The sequence below is a fragment of the Plutella xylostella genome, chromosome 20 (assembly GCF_932276165.1).
Source record: "Plutella xylostella chromosome 20, ilPluXylo3.1, whole genome shotgun sequence".
In the NCBI taxonomy this organism is placed as follows: domain Eukaryota; kingdom Metazoa; phylum Arthropoda; class Insecta; order Lepidoptera; family Plutellidae; genus Plutella; species Plutella xylostella.
The window spans coordinates 5926527-5947758 of record NC_064000.1 but is presented as its reverse complement, the minus strand read 5'-3'; the positions used below and the strand labels follow the sequence as shown (position 1 = coordinate 5947758).

Here is a 21232-nt window from a genome sequence, read left to right as displayed (position 1 = left end):
CACATAAGTCATGGCAAAGTGATGGTTCGGCCAAAAAAGTTTAGACCATACGAGTTATGCGAAATGAGTTTTGGTCAATAAAGATTATGCGAGATGAGCGGAACCCGATTAGGAGGCTTTAAATTAGGTGCAATTCTGAAGGTACTTTACCCACATTCTTTTTGCCTTCAGTATCGTCCTCATTACATTATATTATAATATCATGTAAGTAGGTACTTGAGTTATCTTGACGGTGATTAAAAACTGTCAACTATCTGTTACTGTGCACACCTTCAGTCATTGTCAAGGTTTTATATCTATATACTTATTTATTACTCATCCATATGTAAATTGTAAACATACATGGATCTGTAAAAATAAGTCAACTTTTAAATTATTTCTATATCTAACTCTACTGTACTCGTATCCCAGTTACACAACTCAGTAAAATGTACCTATCTATATGTATTTTATAAAATACAGCAAATGCCTGGTTAAGAAAGTTAATTTTTCCTTGAAAACCAACAAATGACATATACAATTTATGGATTTGACAGCTGTCATAGGGTTCTTGCTATATTTTACAAAGTAAGTGTGAACTTAGTCCTACAGTGCTGCATATGACTCAAGTTTCGCTGAACTTGATGCGCTGGGGGTTAAATATAACCACATACTTAGTTATAACTAACTAGGTAGTCGGTATTCTTTATCTCTTTTGTTAAATGTAACCACGATTAACACGTGCACAATACATCCCACCATTTGACTGCACGCATCCAGTTTAGTCAAATAAATTCAGTACATATAGATCCTATTGTATTTATTAGGTACGAGTAGCTGTATGATTCATAGCGGAGTGGGGTATATGGTATTACTAATTTAGTTTAGTTAGTACGAATTTAACTATTTGCTATTGACCCTTTATTCCACCTTTGTAAAGCTGATTGATCTCTCAAGCACGCACGAGTCTCACGAGCAATGTAAAAGTCCAAGTTTGTGGTGACATAGAAACAAGTTACTCCTAAACGGAAAAAGTACTTCATCTGCTACATTGAATCATTTTACAACGCATCATAACCATAATATAATATAATAATAGATTGATCATAATATAATACTTAGATCGATATTAACAACAAAAAACTTACTTAATTACTTAAATATTTTTTTTCAAATTTTAATATAAAAGTTTTTTTTTGTTGTTTGGGGTTGGAAATTTGTGAAATTTTTGGATCTTTTTCAGTGCTCGTGAGGTCGTGAGTGTAGTGTATTACCGCCACCGACGTCGCACCGCATGCCGCATGCGCAAGCCTCCTCCGAATCAACTGTTATTTTTTCTTCATTTGTTTTTTGTTTACATCCAAGCACGGGGTGAGCGGATGTTTGAATGTTTCTTTAGCAACAGTTTGTGAACGCGCACTGGCGAAGCACGACGCGCGCGCTTGACAACTCGCATTCCGACGAAACACCACGACTCGTTCGATTTTTGAATTAAAACTAAATTATAGAACAAAATAGGATTGATAATTTAAAAATAACTTAATAGACCTCCTTGGACGCAGTGCGGGTTGCTTCCGGCCAGTTGTAAATCTGTGATATTTTATTTTTAAGAGTGTGTGTGTTTTTTAAGTGTTGTGCGTTTATTTAATTTAAACTGCAAGCCAAGATACAAGTGAAAGTGATTTCCTGATATTGAAACAGCTGGAAGTGGATAAGTTGTAAGTATTTTTTTAAATAAGTACTTACCTATATCTAAATACATAATGCCTACCTACCTATGTAACCTACCTACATTTATAAGTAGAATTCTAAGTCCGTTACTAGAACTCCGAACACCGACGAATCGAGAAAGATTGGAAAGGAGCTTAGTTACTTATAAGTAGGTACTTAGGTAAGTATTTAAATAATTAAATAGATAAAGCAATTCCTGCGTATCATTTAGGGAATAATTGTTAGAAACTGATTACACAATTCGCATAAAACCCAATAAGTAATTTAAATTAACACGTATTAGTTAGGCTACAGTAAGTACTTACAACAAATTTTAAATTAAGAAGATAAGGAAATAAGGATTGTTTCATTAAACCACATTTGTCTTAATCGGAGCCGAAAAAAACCTAACAACATGCTGGCTGAACAGTCACGGAATAAAAGAAAAAAAAACATTTGCGGTCCAAAGTCCATTTTTATGTAGGACTACCTGAGTAAAACCGGCACGAAAAGGAAAAAAAAGCAGCAAAAACTTTGATGAATATCAAATGGCCATAATGAAAGATATTGCTGCTGTAATAAGTAGACATTATACCTAATGTGTGTTGACTATGATTTGATCTTATTTTACCTGAATAAGGATTAAGGAACGAATTTAAAGATATGTAAGTAAGTAATTAAAAAGCATGGGAAAATGCGCTCAAATTACCTATCATTAGGTAAGTACCTATAGATATTATATGCCTCGTATGTTATGGATACCTACCAATACATAATCTTATAGATTCAATATAACGAGGTAAGTAAGTTATGAATGAAATCTCCACTATCCTGATTAAAAAACTAAACAGGGCCAAATTTTATAAATGTTAATTGCATGACAATTGGATTTAAACACGAAGAAATTACTAATTACATAATTTTCAACCAAATAACTATCACACATTTGCTCGTGTTTAAATCCCATTGAAATCTATAAAATTTAGTGGCAATTTCGCCATAGTGTGTTAGAGCATAACCAGGGATTATTGCTTGACTTTTGACACATATACTGACAAGAATTTAATACGGAGATGACGAATTTTAATTGATCAACCTTTCCCTGGTTACGATCTAACCGGGTATGGAGAAATTGGAGCTTTGACATGCGGCCTAGTACGAGTACCGAAAAAGACGTGTAATTGTGTCACTTTGGCACACTGTCAAAACTTTTTTTTTGCGTCGGGGTTAAAAATAAACACATTCTCTATTGTTTATGACACTTTCATTTGCAATCGGAAGTAAATAATAGTAGACAAAGTAATTTAAGTAATAAGAACAAAACATAAGTACTTAACTAAAAAACGAATTTCAGCAGAACTTAGGTTTTTATCAGGTGCACAGTTAATTCGCACAGGTAAGTACCTAGTAGGTAAACAGTTTTTTTTTTAATATAAGTATAGGTATAAATAGTTAAGTATCTACATATAGTTATATTGAGCTGATATTTCTTGCGATTGCAATGGATAGTCCGCTGCCAGGTCCAGCAGTCAGAATTAAATGAGATAAAAATAAGTTTCCGCATTCGATCGCTTTTTGTTTCTAAACTGACAATAACATTAAATTTAAATTTAAAATTTAATAAAAAAAAATATTTTTCATTATTTTGGTAAACTACAAATTATTTAAGTATTAACTACTTAAATAATTTGTAACAAAAAGCGATCGAATGCGGAAACTTATTTTTATCTCATTTAATTCTGACTGCTGGACCTGGCAGCGGACTATCCATTGCAATCGCAAGAAATATCAGCTGTAGATAATTTGTAGTTTACCAATTATTTAAACTTTAAAGTTCATCTTAAAACGGGGAATGACGTCACGATATACTCTATAAAATGTTTTATGCTAATCTTAATTATAATTTTGACTGACTTTGTCGTCACCTACGTCATCATCATCATATAACTCATACTAGTCATAACAAATGACCATCGCGTTCCCATCTACTGAACGCGTGGCGGAATATCCAGTAAATAGGTTAATCTAATAAAAGTACTTATTATAATCAATAGGTCAACAAAGATAAGGATTTCTTCGTATTTTACTGAGATACAGAACTTGAATTAGTCATAGTAATAGCGTGGCCCTAGTTTCCAAAGTTCTTTGCCAAGTTAACCAAAGATTAGTCGCTATTGTGGTAGCCTCCCTATCTCTAACAGTCCACTGCGATTTTATGACATAAAGGCACGAAGTTTAGTGTACACTAAGTAGGTACCTATATTTTTTTCGCATAATATACTGACTAGTCCAACACTACTACAAGTTTACCTACTAGAGAATTAAAGCTACTTGTATGTATAAGCTTCTATATACCTTTGTATTGTAAGTTTTATGTAAAAAAAACTTATAAACTATATAGTACCTATGAGAGATCTTTAACTTTAACCTTTAATAGATAGAATGAAAGATAAAATAGTAAGAGGTTTTAACTGGAGTTGCAGTATTACTAGAGAATACCAGTAACAGACGACTTTGAGCTAGATACAAGTGGGTAGCCGATCAAACAAGATTATAATTGATTATTGTCTGTGATAATGATAACTGAACGCAATCAACATGATCGTAAAGGTACTTACTATTGTTTTATCGTGTCAATCTAAACAGTAGTAAAAAAATATTTTTCAGAAATTTTTAATTGATATCTATTTTATATTGTTTTAATGACTATATGCCTGTTTTTTATAAATAAATAAAAATTGCTATTGCTACGATTGATGTCGATTTTGAAGGCATTCTTCTTCTTCTTGGCGTCCTATGACCCCCCCGTGGGGCAAAGGGCAGACACAACGGTTCTCCATCTCTGACTCTCGACGGCAGCGAGCTTCACCTCGGACCACGTTTTGAAGGCATAAATTATTCTAATTTTAGTGCAGTCAAAACCTTATTTTTTTTGTTTAAAATCTCATTTTCCACTACAAAAATTTATACTTTGATGTTGTTAAAATATTTTTTTTAACTTACTTAATTACTTTTTTAAGTTGATATATTATGTTTGATACGAAGTAAGTGTCAACCTACCTATTTAGGTAGATACAAGGTGGAAATACCCACCTAAGGTAGCACTTATTTTCTACTTTCCTCACAATGCAATGTATGTCATTTGGTCTCAATAATCATATAAAATTACATCGAGTTAATTGTGTATCTGCTTTCGTTGAGCGGAGTGTAAACTCACCAGTAGCATTTTTAGATAAACGTAGCTGTTCCCGCGAGCTTCGCTTCGCCTTAAAAAGTTTTCCCGTAAGAATTCCGGCATAAAAAGTAGTCTATGTTCTTTCTCAGGGTCTAGACCATATGTATACCAAATTTCATTCAAATCCGTTCAGTAGTTTTGGCGTGGAAAAGTAACAGACAGACAGACAGACACAGTTACTTTCGCATTATTTAGTTATGATTAGGATTAATTAGGATTCAATAAGAATAGAAAAACATTTTACTTACTTTTATATGAAATTCCAGGCTCCGAGTAAGTACTTGTATTGGCCTTTTGTCCAGAGCCTTTACTTTCAGGAATCAGTCCTGAATCCTGAATAACCTGCAAAAACTAGTAACTATATCGGTAGGGCCAAAATAAAAATATCAATTTTATCATTATCAGCTATATGTATTTATAAATTACTTAAGTTTATCTTTCTCAAATACTTATTTTAAGTAGGTATAAAAAAACCGGTACGTGCTGGTTTATTCTATTTCCGGACAGTTACATTCGTTATTTATACATTGAGATAAAGCTCCTAACTAGTGAAATCTACGACAATGTGGCCGAGGCCATACGCGAAAAAAATGATTTCATATTTATTCAGTTACCTACCTTTAGGAATGAATTAACCCCTTTATTCATAAAAATGTTACTGTATGCTTTAGCTATTGAACTGTTTTGTCACTCTCTGATAGAGAACAATTTGTTCTTTGACAGAGAGTGACAAAACAGTTCAATAGCTAAAGAGTCCAGTAAGTTTTTTATGAATAAGGGGGTTAGTATATTTATGTTTGTGGCAATAATATACTTATCTTTAGACATGGCATAACACACCACGTACTTAAGTAAATTCATTTGGTATTTAATATGAAATAACGTGTTACGAAAGCTCTCAAAATATACCTAAGTAAACCATCGAAGTTTTTTTATCAGTCAGTCTAGGCTATTTATATAACCTTCCGGGTTCTAAACAATGACTAATATGTACTTACCTTAGTATAATAATATATAACATTAGTATAATAACGAACGCGTGCCCAATCTCATCACAATCATAATGACATATATACTAAATTACGTATGGTAGGTATACCAATATGCCGGTCTTAGATAAACAATATACGAATAAGATGGTGAGTCACATAAAAAAACAAAGCAAACAACTGTCCGCATTTTGCACCAATGAATAAAGTCACAAATCTTCTAACCGAAAGAGCGGTGGTGGTGTAATGGATAAGGCCTCGTCCTCTCAATCTAGAGGCCGTGGGTTCAAATCCTAGCCTGTACCAATGAATTCTTTCAATTGTATTTTAAAACAATAATATCACGTGCTCTTAAGGTGATGGAAAACATCGTGTGTATCCTAAGTGCATTGTACTTATCCCAAAACGGCGATATGGTTCGCAACCTATCACGTAAGTACAAATGTGCTGTGTGAGTGGCTCGCTTGTGAGCCACCTCTGACTACCCCTTCGGGGATTAGAGTCGTGAGTGTATATGTATCTTCTAACCGAACTAATTTAAAACAAGAGCTCAGTGGGTTGCTATTTCTCGAGATGTTTCTTCTGCACGACACTCCATCTTGTCCGTATGTTATTAATCTAAGGCCGGTGATTAATATATTATTATGACTAATTTGTCCTACCGCTCAATTTGGTTGTAATCATGTCAAGGAAATAAGAACTTAGAATGTATATGTTGTAGCGTTTGCCAGGTATCTTCGTAATTTTAGCTAATTATGATCATACACGTTTGTACTTTTTAATGTATTGAATATTATGGGTCCTAAACTAGGTAAGTACTTACTTATAAATAAATCTGTTTCTATACCAATAGACCGTATTCAAGCCCTTATGAAAATTACACAAAATCTAATAGGTATAAGTATTTTAAAAAAAAGTTCCCGACGAATTGAGAACCTCCTCCTTTTTTTAAGTCGGTTAAAAATACTTACAGATAATTTATAATCAATATAGGTACTTATGATATTTCCTGGGAGTGTTAGATTTTTTTTTAGAATTGTTCCCTAAATCGCACTTCCCTATTGGAACACCCTGTATAGTAGGTATCATTTATAAGTACTTACCTAAGTATTTCATCATCATCATCTGCCAATAATCATCCACTACTGGAAATACTTAGGTCTCTCCCAAGGTCACTGTCACTTCAGCTTGCATATTTTGACAGCTATGTCGGTAACCTTAGTCCTCTGACGGATAACCTCAACCTAAGTATTTGGCGTTACTTATTTAAGTAACTAACTAATGTATGTACGGTGGCCTGCGCCTAAAAGTATACAGGCGGAGTTTTTATAATAGCGATCTCAAGCTCACATGCTGCTCAAGCACATCCACATAAACACCACTGCTACACACATCACAGACAACACGTCTCCGGATTTTTAACAGATGTAGCTGGTCCCTTCATCATCAGGGATCGCTATTTTTAAAACTCCGCCTGTATAACTTTAGGCGCAGGCCACCGTACATACATTAGTTAGTTACTTTTTAACCAACCCCATTATGTTAAATTACTCCCTTTGTATTATTTATTGCTTTCGGACTTTCGCACCTTTAAGACAATGCAATGTTGTTTTGTGTTTACACATCTGGTGGCAATAGAGACAGTAACTTTTGGTCAACTTGTACCCCATTGGTCAAGAGCGAGTCATTGATGGTTGATGTCTGCAAAGGAAAATGATCCTTAAGGGGGTCCACACTTTTTTGTTCGATAGTACCTACGAGTAAGAAGATAAAATGTTTCATTTACTTACGTAAGTAAAATTGATTTCATTCAAATGCATAATGCGTCCTGAAATTACCCTCTAATTACTATTCTTATCGTTTTCGATATCATTAACTTGTCACACACAATGCCAGTATGACGTTTATCGCGAATAAAAGTGACACAATTGTCAACTATTGGCCCTTGCGTAAATAAATGGCGAGGCAATAATTATCGCACTGCCATGGGCTATGAGCTATGATGGATCAATTATATTGTAATGACGCTCTGACATCTTACGTAATAATAAGACATAACTATTATTAACCACCTCATAAATATCTGTAGTTACAACCTATGTCAGACTTACAAGTATGTAATTTTGTATGATTTAGGGTTCCTTCGGTATATCCATAGGTAGGAATTTTAGTTATCCATACTCTAGTACAGTGTTTTGCAACCTGTGTCGCGATCCCCCGGGGGGTCGCGAAGCTTCTGTAAGGGGGTCGCCAAGGGTCGAAAAAACTGAGTACTGTAAAAAAATCAATAAAGAAAATAATGTTTATTTATTAAGTAAGACTCTTACTTAAAATGTTCTTACTTTAATAAAAAGTGAATTGAATACATTTCGTTTTCTTGGAGTTAAGAGCTAAATTATTTACAGTGAACCAATTAGCAACTATGGAAAGAGTACTGTTTGCATTGTCAAAATTGGTTCAAAGTCAACGACCGAATTTTGTCTTTTGCATTTTTATTTCACCATTGAAGACTTTTATTCAAGATAGGTATTTAAATGCTCAAATAAGTCCGAAAGAAAAGCTAATTTGAAAAGAAATTCCAGGTAGCAATGGCATCAGTCGTAGGTACGTACATACCGTATGGCATCGTATCCGAATGTGTTTTTAAATCTGATAAGTATGTAAGTATGTCTTTCGAATCCTAATCATGGAGACCATAAATACATCGTATGGAATGAATATTGGTGATACTGTAACATACACATACATACATTATAAAAAACCGAAAAGGCCAAGGGGGTCGCAAATATTTTTTTTTTATACCAGGGGGGTCGTATCATGAAAAAGGTTGAAAAACACTGCTCTAGTAAATACTGTCGATCGAGTAGGTATGTATACACTACTGTTTATCACAAAAAACTCTTCCAATGCCAATCCCTTTGATTGTTTAACCATTCCCTAACTACGGACGTCACAATAATCGTGTACTTTGCGATAACCGTCAAATACACTCACGGGCAAAGAAACCATTCCATTTACAAAATTCATACATTCAGATGGCCCCAATTTTTTTATTTATTTATTAGGAAATTTTAACAAAATTATGTAAGTAAACAAATATTTACGTTTTTAGTTGTTCATATTCGGATGCACCGTGAAGTGTATGCTTCAATATTGCAGAAGGCGTCATTAAGTAACTTTTTCCGTTTAGAAGTAATTTGGTGATTTTCTTAATGGAACTTTTTCATTGCCCGTGAGTGTAATTATTAAAATTCAGAGCATTGTGCAACCATCTTAAGTACGCTTAATAACATCCTACAAAAAATAATTAATGATTAACATTACATGTTCTCTTTCCCAGCTGAAGGAGTGCGTTGGGACGCCATGTTGCGTCATTAAACCAGTCGCTCAACGACCGGAAGTGTCCCGGCAGCATGCTGCACCAGCTTCCGGTGCGATGGCTCGCCAGGCTTCGCAGCGGTGGCCTCGTCAACCAACTCATTATGGCCGTTATGGGTAAGGAAATTAAGATGTTTGGGTTATTGGAGCAAATGAAGATCAGTTTAAATCTTGGTTAGTAAAATCTGGTGTCTTGCTGTCAAAAATCTGTAAACAAACGCAAGTAAAATGAAGTTAAGTCTATAGTTCCTTTCTAAGGTGCGGGAGCTTTCGACCGAATGTGAATAAGAAATGGGACATACTTCACATACTACTTATAAAACTACTAAAATATAAATAATTTTATTTTTTTTATAATTTAATTTTACTTTTAAACCCAAAACTACTCAAGATTCAAACACGTCAAATAATAATTTAAACCATATTTATTTAACGTATCATGTCCACTTAACCCAACAACTAAAACCTCAGTAATTAGTTACTATGAACCAATTTATGTTCGTTTAAATCAGTATACTTATAATAAATATAATGTAATGGCGATCGCGTGATCGAATCATTTCACAATCCCTACATATCGCCGGAGCTTTTATACTCAACACGTGACAAACGTGACCAGCGCTTGTAACACGCTGCTTTGTTACCCAACCAATACACAAAGTCAATTTGGTTATTGGAATTTGGTGTGTTGTGTTGTGCGCTTATGTGTTATTGTGAAGTTGCTGTTGTTGTTATGAAATATTTTACACATACTTAATCACATAAACCAAGCAGCACGAAACTGATGCGTTAGTAAGCTACCTACTGAACTTCAGCTTATAGCATCAGACTGCTTATAGCAGCCTGTGATACTGTTCATAAAAATCTAAAATATAGATTCTAAATGAACTCATTTTGACGAAGGAACGAACGATTATGAAGTTGTCACTAAATAACTTCGATAGATCGTGAAACAAAACAATAAGTCCAGGAATCGTAAGATATACATGATGTCATAGAAATCAAAAAAATATAAGTTCGTTTTAAGGCAGTGTTTCTCAACGTGCTGAAAGGGGGCTAAGTCAATTAGGTACATTATTTGTCCCTTGCTGATTGCCCAGGGTTGCTTTCCCCATGAAATTTATTGCTTATCCGCATAAAGGCACGAAGTTCTTGCAAATCGCATTCAGTACGTATTCTTTAGAAATTCACACAAGTGCGTCCACTTCATCGGCGTTGCCGACTCCGTTTCTCCATACATTTATAACAATCCGTTTGTTCCGATACGTACGACACCGATAGGTGAATGCTTACCTTAAAGTAAGCGATTGTTAATAGTTAAGTGGAAGCGGAAACATTAGCCCCATACGATATCAGAATGCACGTCATGATCTGTAATGGCGGCAGTTTTGACGTCCAACACCTTGATCGGGCCTTGGGTATGATGAATTAAATCAGTCGAGTCAGTATGATAAATCTATTATATCCGCTAATTCTTATGTGACTTTTTACTATGGAAAGTCGTGAGACTGTAATCCTAAAAGATAAATTCTTGAGCCCAAATAATAAATCAAGTTTTATGAAATTTATGTTCATTAATTTAATACCTTCAGTTCATAAGAAGTTAATAATAAACAATAAAAAAAATAAAAATTAATGCAATATTTTAATAGCCAGTACCTGCCTATAATACCTACGTAATATATACGTATTGAATATGCTCTAGCTAGAGCAACATCTATTAAATATGGCACGTTATATTTAATGTGTCTATGTTTGGGTCAAATGAGTTCATTGAAACCTGTTATTTATTTACTCGAAGTCCTTGGTGAAAAGGTAAATGCGAACCACCTGCTCAGCCATATTTTATTTACTCAAATGGAATTTATCTAAATTAACTTATAGGCTGGGCTCGTAATATCCTAGGCAATATAATCATGCAAAGAAGGACCTTAAAATGGTAAATTGAGGAAGGTGGGTACTTACTTTATTATTATATCTAGTCAGATACTATCTACTTTATACATACAGTAAACTCTTGAAGGAGTGCCTACGTGACTAGGTGGCTACCGTATAGTGTCTTGGGATACCTACTAGAATTTTCAGATGTTTTATACCTTCAGCGCTTGTAGTGTGTATAAGTTACTACTTGAACAAAATAATTACATGGACATGAAAAATTATAGACTATAAAATGCAAACAATAGTACCTACATATATAATAAAGATCCATAGCGAATAAATCAATATTCACAATGCGTCTGGCGTTACATTAAAAATTCATGTCACACAGCATGTAAGTAACTAAGTATTAAAATACTGTGATGTCATTGAATATAGTTTTACAAAATTATCTTCTTCTGTTGTTAATATTTGTTTCAGCAGTTCCGTATTGAATATAACGATCATAATATAATCTATATTGAAACTAGTTTTACTTTATTTATATTAGTTAGGTAGCGTTTTTTGTAGTTACTTATGATTGACGATAAAAAAATTACTGATAATGATTATATGTATAAGTATTTTAATTATACAGTGAAACCTGAATAAGTGCTAATTCGAGGGACCTAACAATTTGCCCTCCTAACAGATACCTACTTATCCAGGATTAAACAATGTAATCATATTAAAATGTATTTAGTAGGATAATTGGTTGTAATTATAATGTATAAGTACCATCGATCTTACGGTGAAGGAAAACATTGTGAGGAAACCTGCATATCTAGATTTAGCACATCTAGGTATGTGAACCAACCAACCCGCAGTGTACCAGCGTGGTGGGAATTGGTCCAAGCTTAGGAAGGCAGTTTAGACCTTGGGGATATGCACAAAGGTTCCATTCGATAGAGCCAGGTGCAGGTACTGACACCCCCACAGAGAATAGAATAGAATAAATAGAATGTATAAGTAATATGCGCGATGCTGCAAAAGTCTAAGTAGGTACTCCGAAAGATAATGATTCAGGTCAATCAAAACCACAGAACAGATTGACTCACCCCATTTTGGGTAAGAAGGTATACCACTTTAGCAACACCCTGTATAACCCTCTGTTTCTCCCCCACAGTGACAATCCCAGTGCTGAACTTCGGCATGCTGATGGGATGGCAGTCCCCGATGACGCCCATGCTGCAGGACCCGCACGGGCCGGCGCCGCAGCCAATCAGCGACGAGACTATCTCCTGGATGGCGTCCGTCACGTTCTTTCCACCAATCTTTTGCGGCATCTTTGTCGGGGACTTAGCTGATAGGTGGGGGCGCAAGATCACGACGATGCTGACTAGCTTGATGCTTGTTGTGAGTGTTTTTTTTAAATTATTTTAGTCTATTTTATATTTAGTAATGTATGCAAAAAATTGGGTGATTCTGGTGGTAATATTTATCATTCATTTCCCGTTGCCATGTTGGCTCACAACGTATCAGTTTTCGCAATGGGTTTATCTCATCATCATGAATGTTGCTAAGAATATAGGGTACATTGACCAGGCAACGGTAACATCACTAATAAAATACCAACCTGTATATTTATCGTCGCCGACGCCAATCGTAAGACATCGTAACCTTTTAAACAAATCACTACCTGCCTTTTTCCTAACAATCTTCACCTTTGACTGCGCATAATTTTGTCGCTTATCTCGCGACGAGCTGGTCACAAGCCGTTGCCCAGGGACCAGGATATGGGACCGGTTGTCGACGTTGTCGCAACTGAAATTCGAACCTGCGTCACTGTGGAATGAGGCGTTTGAACGCACACGGCTAGCGGCGCTTGCGCATACCTACTGGAGCCCGATTCTGGGGATTCTTAAGATTTGACTCTACAGAAATTGAACTTTTCAATTTTGGTCTGTCAAGAGCTAGGTGTTTTGCTTTATTTGCGAGATTTAGGACCATTGAGTATATTATACATACCTCCATATATGTATGCTGTAGGTACGGTGAAGGAAAATATCGTGTGGAAACCTTCTTATACATCTAGATTTAAGCACATCAGATGTGCGAACCCACCAACCCGCAGTAGACCGGCGTGGTGGGTAATGGTCCAGGTGCAGGCACTATCGACCACAAAAAAAACACAATCCGAAAACGACTTCTCCAATCCCTGAGATGATTCTGGTACCCAGAATTAGCCCGTGCATACATTTTCCTGTTACGAGAGAGTCCACATACTCGCCTGACACTAATGATAGGTGCATCCATGTTAGTGCAGTTATGTTACATCTAACAAACTAAGTTTAAGCGCTGTTTGTCAGTTTAGCATAATTTTGCTGCAGCACCGGTTTTCTTGTACAATTCCCATGCCGCAATAAGATTCAATTTATTTTGACACAGGCCATCTGCAACTTTGCATTTCTAGATATCAACAAGAATATATACTTACTTACTTATCACGTAGTGAAGCTTATAAGGTCAAATCTGTACTTTAAATACGGGTAAGCATGGCCCATGGGTTAGAGAGCCTTGTCACCAGAGAAATGCTATGCAGCTATGATGCGATGATGAATGAAGTCCGTTCCGATCAGTGATTATATGCTAACTATGTGGAATATGGTTAGTGAATCCATCCATAGTAGCGTTGAGCAGGGTTGAGTAATCAAAGGTCACCATTAAGCAAAAAACATCATAAATCGCTGTTCATTCTTTCTGACAAGTCCATCATAAATCATAGCCACAAGTCCTCAATACTCAAGAAATCGCTAAGTATATATTTTTCTCTTGGCCATTATTAATAATGACCAGCTAATAACTTTGCCCGTAACATATTATTATATAACTTTACTGACTGAGGCAGCGGAACCCCATTTCGGCTTACTTTGCGAATTTTGCAACACCGTCTTTAACACCATATCTGACCAGTGTCCCTTCCCTACAGATCAGCTGGGCCATCATCATGGTCTCGCTGGCTCCGTGGGCGCTGATCACCTCGCGAGCGGTCGCCGGGCTCGCCTGCGCCGGCTGCTACGTCGTCACACCACTGTACCTGAAGGAGGTAAGACTATTGACCCTTGCGTAAGGGTGCTCTAATGTAGCCTCATCGATTGGTGTATCTACTATAGAGTCAGCGACTGACAAACCCTCAACCAACTATAGTGGTGGCCAGTTGCCACCGACACGCTAAGAAGAAGAAGACATTGGATAAGGCGGAAAGTGGCAAAAACGCGCGATGTTATTGGTGCGCGCTATGCCACTCGGCCGCTATTCGTCTATTGCGGCAAGGAAGCTCCGAATCCTCTCTTGTCATTTGTCCATAAGTGCAACATGCGTAGGTGTCCACCATTTAGTTTTCCTTTCATGATTCATTATTGAATTTGTAAACCACTTAAGCTCCCCCAGTCTTGAAAGAGGAACATTTCAAGCAGCAAGATTATGTGATGCATGTCGATAAAGCCGTTCTTGCTTATACTTATAATATTATGCTGGTACTAACTAGTGTATTCTCAGCTGGTTGCACTACGGAAGCCATTATTAATTGACCCCGCCCGCTTTAATAGTCAGCTCATTGTCAAGTTCAAGCAGCACAGGTCAGGATTGCGGTGTACAAGTTCATATCCTATCACTTCATGATTTAATGTTTCATTGATCATTATCGCGGATAAAGCACCGATGCGAAACCTTCACATCTAGATTGCACGCACGGTTCCTATCCACTATAGTGTGTTATTATGGATCAACCTATTTGAAATTTTATATCCTCCAATCATGTTCACATGAAACGAATTTCTTTCGAATTTCATAGCACACCGCTGGTGGATAGGGACCCTTATGTATTTATGATAGGGTAAATCTATCTCTTTAGTTTAGCAGAGAACGGGAAGCTTAACGATGCCACCTCTGAATCCCGTGATGACAGTCGTACTTCGAAGGTTACAGGCGTGTAATATGTGGCAATATTAATAGCATTGATAATGACTGAGTATCTACCTACCTAATCGACACCCACCATCCTGTCTGTACCGAAGGAAATTCAAATGAAAATATTCAACAATGCACTCAAAACAAGTAACCTGATTACGAAATACAGTCTTTCTGCGAAATTTACATTTCTTCACCTTTCAACAACATAAAACTGGAAGAGGTTTAGCATTAAGTTCGCCCAAGTACAAAATTAATTATATGTGAAATAAAGAATCTAACTAATTATACTATTTATACTTAATAATTATACGACAAATGGGTCAAGTGTATTGTAATAAGTATGCTTAAAACGCAAACAACCAACCAACCACAACCCTCATCCCCAGATAGCATCAGACGGCGTCCGCGGCGCGCTCGGCTCGCTCTTCATCCTGTCCCAGAACCTGGGCTACCTGCTGGTGTACATCGCGGGAGACATGCTGGACTTCCACGCGGTGACGTGGCTGTGCGGCGCCGTGCCCGCGCTGCACCTGCTCGCCTTCCTCGCCGCGCCCGAGACCCCCGTGTTCTTGGTCAAGCAGGGGAAAGTGGACGTGAGTTGGTTTTCTATGAGCATATGTAAATCCTATACAAAATGGTCTAACGGCCAAGGAAAATATCGTGAGGAATCCTGCTCATCTGGATGTGTGCACCCATCAACCTGCAATGGACCAGCGTAGTGGAAAATTATTGTAGTAACATAATAATTATGTACTTATCTGCAACAGAATACTTAGAAAGTTGTTGTAACTGGGTCGGGGTTACAGATCATTTGGTGAACACCACCATTAATCATTACGTACTTATGGTCATTAAGCTCTTTGTAAGTTAAAATATCGGTTGGGGCACCGTAGGATGCTAATAGAGCTTACTTACTGTTTGCCATTCCTTCCTTCTTAGGATATTGTTTAATTTGAAACCTGAAAGCAGTGTTATTTATTAAACTCAGGAATCTTCTGAATTACAGTATGATAACTCTGAAAAAATACTACTTTAGCGATTACAAGTTCTGCACTTGCCCCAAAACAAGCTAAATAAATAAATTATGATTCTGATAGTGGTTCTTTCCCTAGATTTCTTATAGCAAGTATATCTAATTGGAAAAAACAATCACACCTAGATAACTTAGGATATCAAATAATCGAAACATTGCCTACCGTTGACCTTAGAATGTAATGTTTACCTGTACATTACACACATACTTGACATTCAACTTGTTCTTGCCTCAGTCAAGTATCAATACCTTCAAAAAGATCTTGAAAAGTACAACCACGTACTTCACTTTAATGACTTTATCACGATTTGTATCAAGAGGCCCTTGAAGAGGAGTGGTTTATTACAAACTGGAGGTGCTTTTAATCACTCATGGTATACATTTTGTGTTTATAGTTATGTACTCGCAAGCAATGAAAAAGATACACCTGTATTAATAAGAAGCTATGTAATTACCCAATATAACATAAATAGGAAACCTGTATCCCAGGGGAAGGGATTATTTGTAGAAGTCCATGGAAGACTTAAAAGATGAGTAAATAAAAACGGCCAACAGCTATAAAAATAAATTCAAAATGTGAAAGTTTTGGTCCTGTTTAACTGTGACTCGTAAAATATTGTGGTCAGCATCTTTGGTTTCCATGTTCAAAAAGGAAGACCTAAAAAATAAACTTGTTTCTTTTGCGCATTGGATCGTGCAAAAGTCAGATTGAGTTTGTTAAACAGCCCGTTATTAATCGAAGTGGTACGACCGGTATCGGTATTCAAATGTTTTATTTTTGTCAAGAAACAAATTCGAAGAAATTTCTCACTGAGATTTTAAAGAGGTTTCTCCTTTCTTACTCAATGTCTTCCAAATATCTGTTCATGTTGGTTATTATACCTAGGTATAGCTATTTCTATCTGTCAGTCCATCCATCCAAAGGTTATCTGGAAGAGATCGCTATTTAAGCAATAACACCGCCTTTTATGCCCTAACTAACTAGTACTATTTTTTTTTATTCCTTTGGAACAAACAAGGAAAACTCTATCTATCTATTCTTCTTTCCTCAGGAAGCCAAGTCCGTTCTGGCATGGCTGCTGAACACCAGCAGGGATGACAAGGACGTGCTGGAAGCCATCCAGAAGCTGGAGAAGGAGGAAGAGTTCACCAGGTCCATGGAGAAAGCTACGTGGATGAGCTTAGGTAACAAATATTATGTTTAATTTCATGATAGTCATGATACCCATCCGACATGATGAAACCATATTTTCTTTCATCTATCATTGGACCAACTCGGAAAAAAAAATTTTGTACGATATGAAATCGATGATGGATCATAGGTAATCAGGATAATACCTTTAATAATAAATTTTAAACAGGAGATAATTAAGTCAATTTGGCAAATGGGAGCGGTCATCAGCGAGCCTGTTCATTCTCCCATCGATTAATTACATCGATGAATGACCAGAAAATGCTTTCCACCTTATTTAGAATCGAACCTTTTAATCCGCTGACCAATGAAATTTCAAATACCCAACAACCCACTAACTCCAACAATCACCTTCCAAATTCCAGTGAAAGACAAGACAACGTTCAAAGCGTTCCGCATATCCCTAAACGTGATGCTGTCACAAGAGACCTGCGGCTACCTGGTGGTCCTCATGTATGCAGGGTCCATCTTCGAACAAGCGGCCGAGAGCATCAGCCTGAAGCTCAGCCCCAACAAGCAGACCATCGTGGTGGGGGTGATACAGCTGCTGGGGTCTGTAGTGGCCAGCTGTATTGTGGAGAGCACGGGGCGGAAGGTTAGTTTTTGTCTATTTGTAAAGGAGATTTTTCTTCTAGGATTATGTCACCGAGTTGAAAGGATCTGTCAGTATAGCGTCAGTGGTTGACTGCCAAGCTGTCAAGGGAGCACTGGACCATCTGGACATGGTTGTATGAGGTTCAAGCCGTTTAAGTCGTACGTCATTTGAGGATGCTCCTTTCGTTCATCGCGTACAGTAGATTAAAGTAATCGTGATCAGGCATACTTAATCGCCGTCTACTGGACATAATATGCCAAGCCTAAGAATGTAGCGCCCCTAATACTCAGTCTCACCCAGTGGGCTAAAGGCTTCCCTGAGAGTTCCCTAAACTCTCACCTCAATGGCTATTACCCAGTAGGTATATCAGTTGGCTTCAGTTTAATTTCTAATCCCATCATATTAATCACCATCTGTCTTCCCTCCGCAGTGGCTGCTAGCCGGCACCTCGCTAGCCACCGGTCTGGCGATGCTGTCCCTGGGCCTGTGGTTCTACCTGACCTCCATGGCGGTGTGGCTGCCGGGCTGGCTGCCCGTGGCCGCCATGTGCATCTGCATCTTCGCCAACGCGTCCGGGTACCAGCCCGTGCCGTACGTGATTACGTCGGAACTGTTTGCGTTTCAGGTGAGGATTTTTGAAAATATTTATTTTACAATTTTATTAGAAGCTACTCGTATACATCTGGCAAGCTCATCAAAAGAGAAGATAAACGATGATGTATGATGACAAAAGATTGTAATGTACCTACTTTGGTACAACTTCAGAAATTAATTCATTTTAGGGAACAGCAATAGAATGAGCATTAGTAGTTAGAATACAGGTATTAGGTAAGTATCACCATATCTTTCTATCAGCTATCAGGTTTACCATAAGTACTCGTTATTCTATGGCTTTACTACCCATTGGCCATCTTTTGTTTTACTCTTCCCTGATCATCCCAAATGTTAACCAGTATCCTCATTTCCCATTCCAGCACCGAGGCATGGTGACCTCCTTCGTGAGCAGTGTGGACGCACTCAGCGACTTCTTGCAGACCAAGGCGTACGACCCGCTGTTGAAACTCCTTGGCATCCACTGGGTGTTCATCATATTCTCTATGGTCTGCTTCCTCGGAACAATCTATACAGTCCTCTGGGTGCCAGAGACGAAGGACCGAAGTGTAGAGGAGATATACGCGTTGCTAGAAGACGGGAGGAAGAAGGAGAAGAGGAAAGATGTTGAAGACCCGAAAGAGGATACAAATCTATAGGTTGTTATGTTGACGAGATAAAATATTGCTATGTTCATAAGGTTGCGGGGCTTTACAGTGGTACTTAGCATTATTGTTGAACAGGACAGGAACACAAATTTATATGCAGTTATAATATATTAATAATTAATAATTGAGTCAGTTCCATGTTAAGGGACCGCCGGCGCCGTCTAAATGATGCTGTAATGGTGCTAAATGAAATAGCTAGTCTAATAGCAATATTTTATGTAAAAGTAGATTTTTTGGGTAAAAGTTGAAATTGACCGGACAAAGACATTGCGTAATGAGAAAATATAAGCTAAGTTATGTGAAAGAATAAAAAGTAGAATTTCAGTTTTTTTGTGAACAAAGTAGGTAAAGACACTAATATCTACTGCTGTCTATCATGAACAAACTTTGATTATCAGTTTTAATAGTAGGGTCGTAAGAGAGAGGGTAGTAGATATTTTTATTTACCTAATACGAATATGAAACATTGTAAGTATTTTAAGTTACTTACTTATTTAATTATTTCCTAGTTACTTGCGTGGTCACCGACATTTCTATTAAAGATACATTATTTATGTGTTAACTCTACTGCCGATGTGGGAGTGCCGCAAGGTGGTGTCTTATCTCCACTTCTTTTCGCATACCTTTCTCAAGGATTAAGTACTTACTCACCTAGATCTTATACCTACTTCAAAATTAACTGGTACTTAATAATAGTTTAGTAGGAGTCTAGGTACTTAGTTACTTATTATATATATAATCCCACTACCTTTACCTACTGATTCCAGTGCTATTTTATGAAATCCTTACGTACTTACTTGTAATTATTTTTCTTTCTTCATCTTTCCTAAGGATAGTAAAATAATGAAAATCCAGTTTTAAAACTCATTTTATCTAAATTCGTATTTATATGTATAGGTACCTACAACCTACAACCAAAAGTGCAAACCTTACTCATTTCTACTCTGAAAATATTTGCCGTAGAAAAGATCATATAGACTTAGTTAATTACGAATAAACTTAAATTTGGCCATATTTTCATACTTTTACCGAATGTAAGGACGACATTATTTAAAGGAATATTTTAAATATGAATTTTATATTTCTTTAATGAGTCTCCCAAGACGACGATGCCATGCCTCTGACAACTGATTGTGATATTTTGACGAATTATTAATGTTTAATAAAAATAATGGTATTTTTAAAATAAGACAATATTAAAATAAGTAAGTTTTTTATATTTAATTCGTGTTTTATTGTTCACATTCTGGTAAAGATAGTCAAGGGTTAGTCACCGTAGCTCGTAGTGAAAAGATTAGCCAGTTAGAAACGTTTTGTCCGCCACTGGATATTTAGGGTCCACCAGACGTAAGTTATTTTATGATTTTATAAAGTACTAGCTATTCCCGCGAGCTTTGCTTCGCCTTAAAAAGTTTTCCCGTGGGAATTCCGGGACAAAAAGTAGCCTATGTTATTTCTCAGGTTCTAGACCATTTGTATACCAAATTACATTCAAATCCGTTCTGTAGTTTTGGCGTGAAAGAGTTAACAGACAGACACAGTTACTTTCGCATTTATAATATCAGTTAGGATTAGGATAGCTACAATGACTAGTCTTACGTATGGTGCCTGAAACATATTTTTGGCAACGTTGTAGCAAGTTAAAATTGTATTCAGCAAGTCACTATGAATTTCTGAATGAATGCACCTCTAAAATCAACAACTGGCTACACTCTGTGTAGCTGACAGTTATTTCGTTTCTTATTCTAGAAAAAAATCCTTTGGGTCAGGATGGATTCTGGTAATCGTAGTTATGTCCGATTACCCCACCATCGGTAAAAAAATATGCCAAGAGTAAATTCTCGGACATAATCCCCATAATCCATCCTAGGGTAAATGTCATCGGGTAACAGATGGGAATAACCGGTCACTGGGGTCTAGACTGGTTGTAGGAAGTCTGCTCCAACGCCAGTAGGTTTTGGCCATTGGCAGCTCGATAGTGTTTAATCTGGAGGGTTATTCTTTACTGATGAAAACGAACGAACGAGAGC

The 21232-nt window shown here is 36.8% G+C and overlaps 1 protein-coding gene across 1 annotated transcript; it reads left to right on the top strand.

Annotated features, from left to right (window-relative positions):
- The first annotated feature begins 1364 nt into the window (after positions 1-1364).
- On the top strand, positions 1365-20426 carry LOC105384665 (solute carrier family 2, facilitated glucose transporter member 8). The gene is made up of 9 exons (XM_048628282.1): positions 1365-1697; positions 9254-9408; positions 12338-12567; positions 14141-14257; positions 15510-15716; positions 17209-17341; positions 17714-17943; positions 18374-18568; positions 18918-20426. The coding sequence occupies exons 2-9, from the start codon at positions 9327-9329 to the stop codon at positions 19191-19193; spliced, it is 1470 nt and encodes a 489-aa protein (XP_048484239.1). The 5' UTR covers positions 1365-1697; positions 9254-9326; the 3' UTR covers positions 19194-20426.
- Positions 20427-21232: the final 806 nt, after the last annotated feature.

What these genes read in the sequence shown, in the direction of transcription:
- LOC105384665 (XM_048628282.1), top strand. Translation starts at nt 9,327, where the DNA reads ATGCTGCACCAGCTTCCGGTGCGATGGCTCGCCAGGCTTCGCAGCGGT. An exon ending in AGCTACGTGGATGAGCTTAG is followed by an intron (nt 17,342 to 17,713) that starts GTAACAAATATT and finishes TCCAAATTCCAG; the next exon opens with TGAAAGACAAGACAACGTTC. An exon ending in CGGAACTGTTTGCGTTTCAG is followed by an intron (nt 18,569 to 18,917) that starts GTGAGGATTTTT and finishes TTCCCATTCCAG; the next exon opens with CACCGAGGCATGGTGACCTC.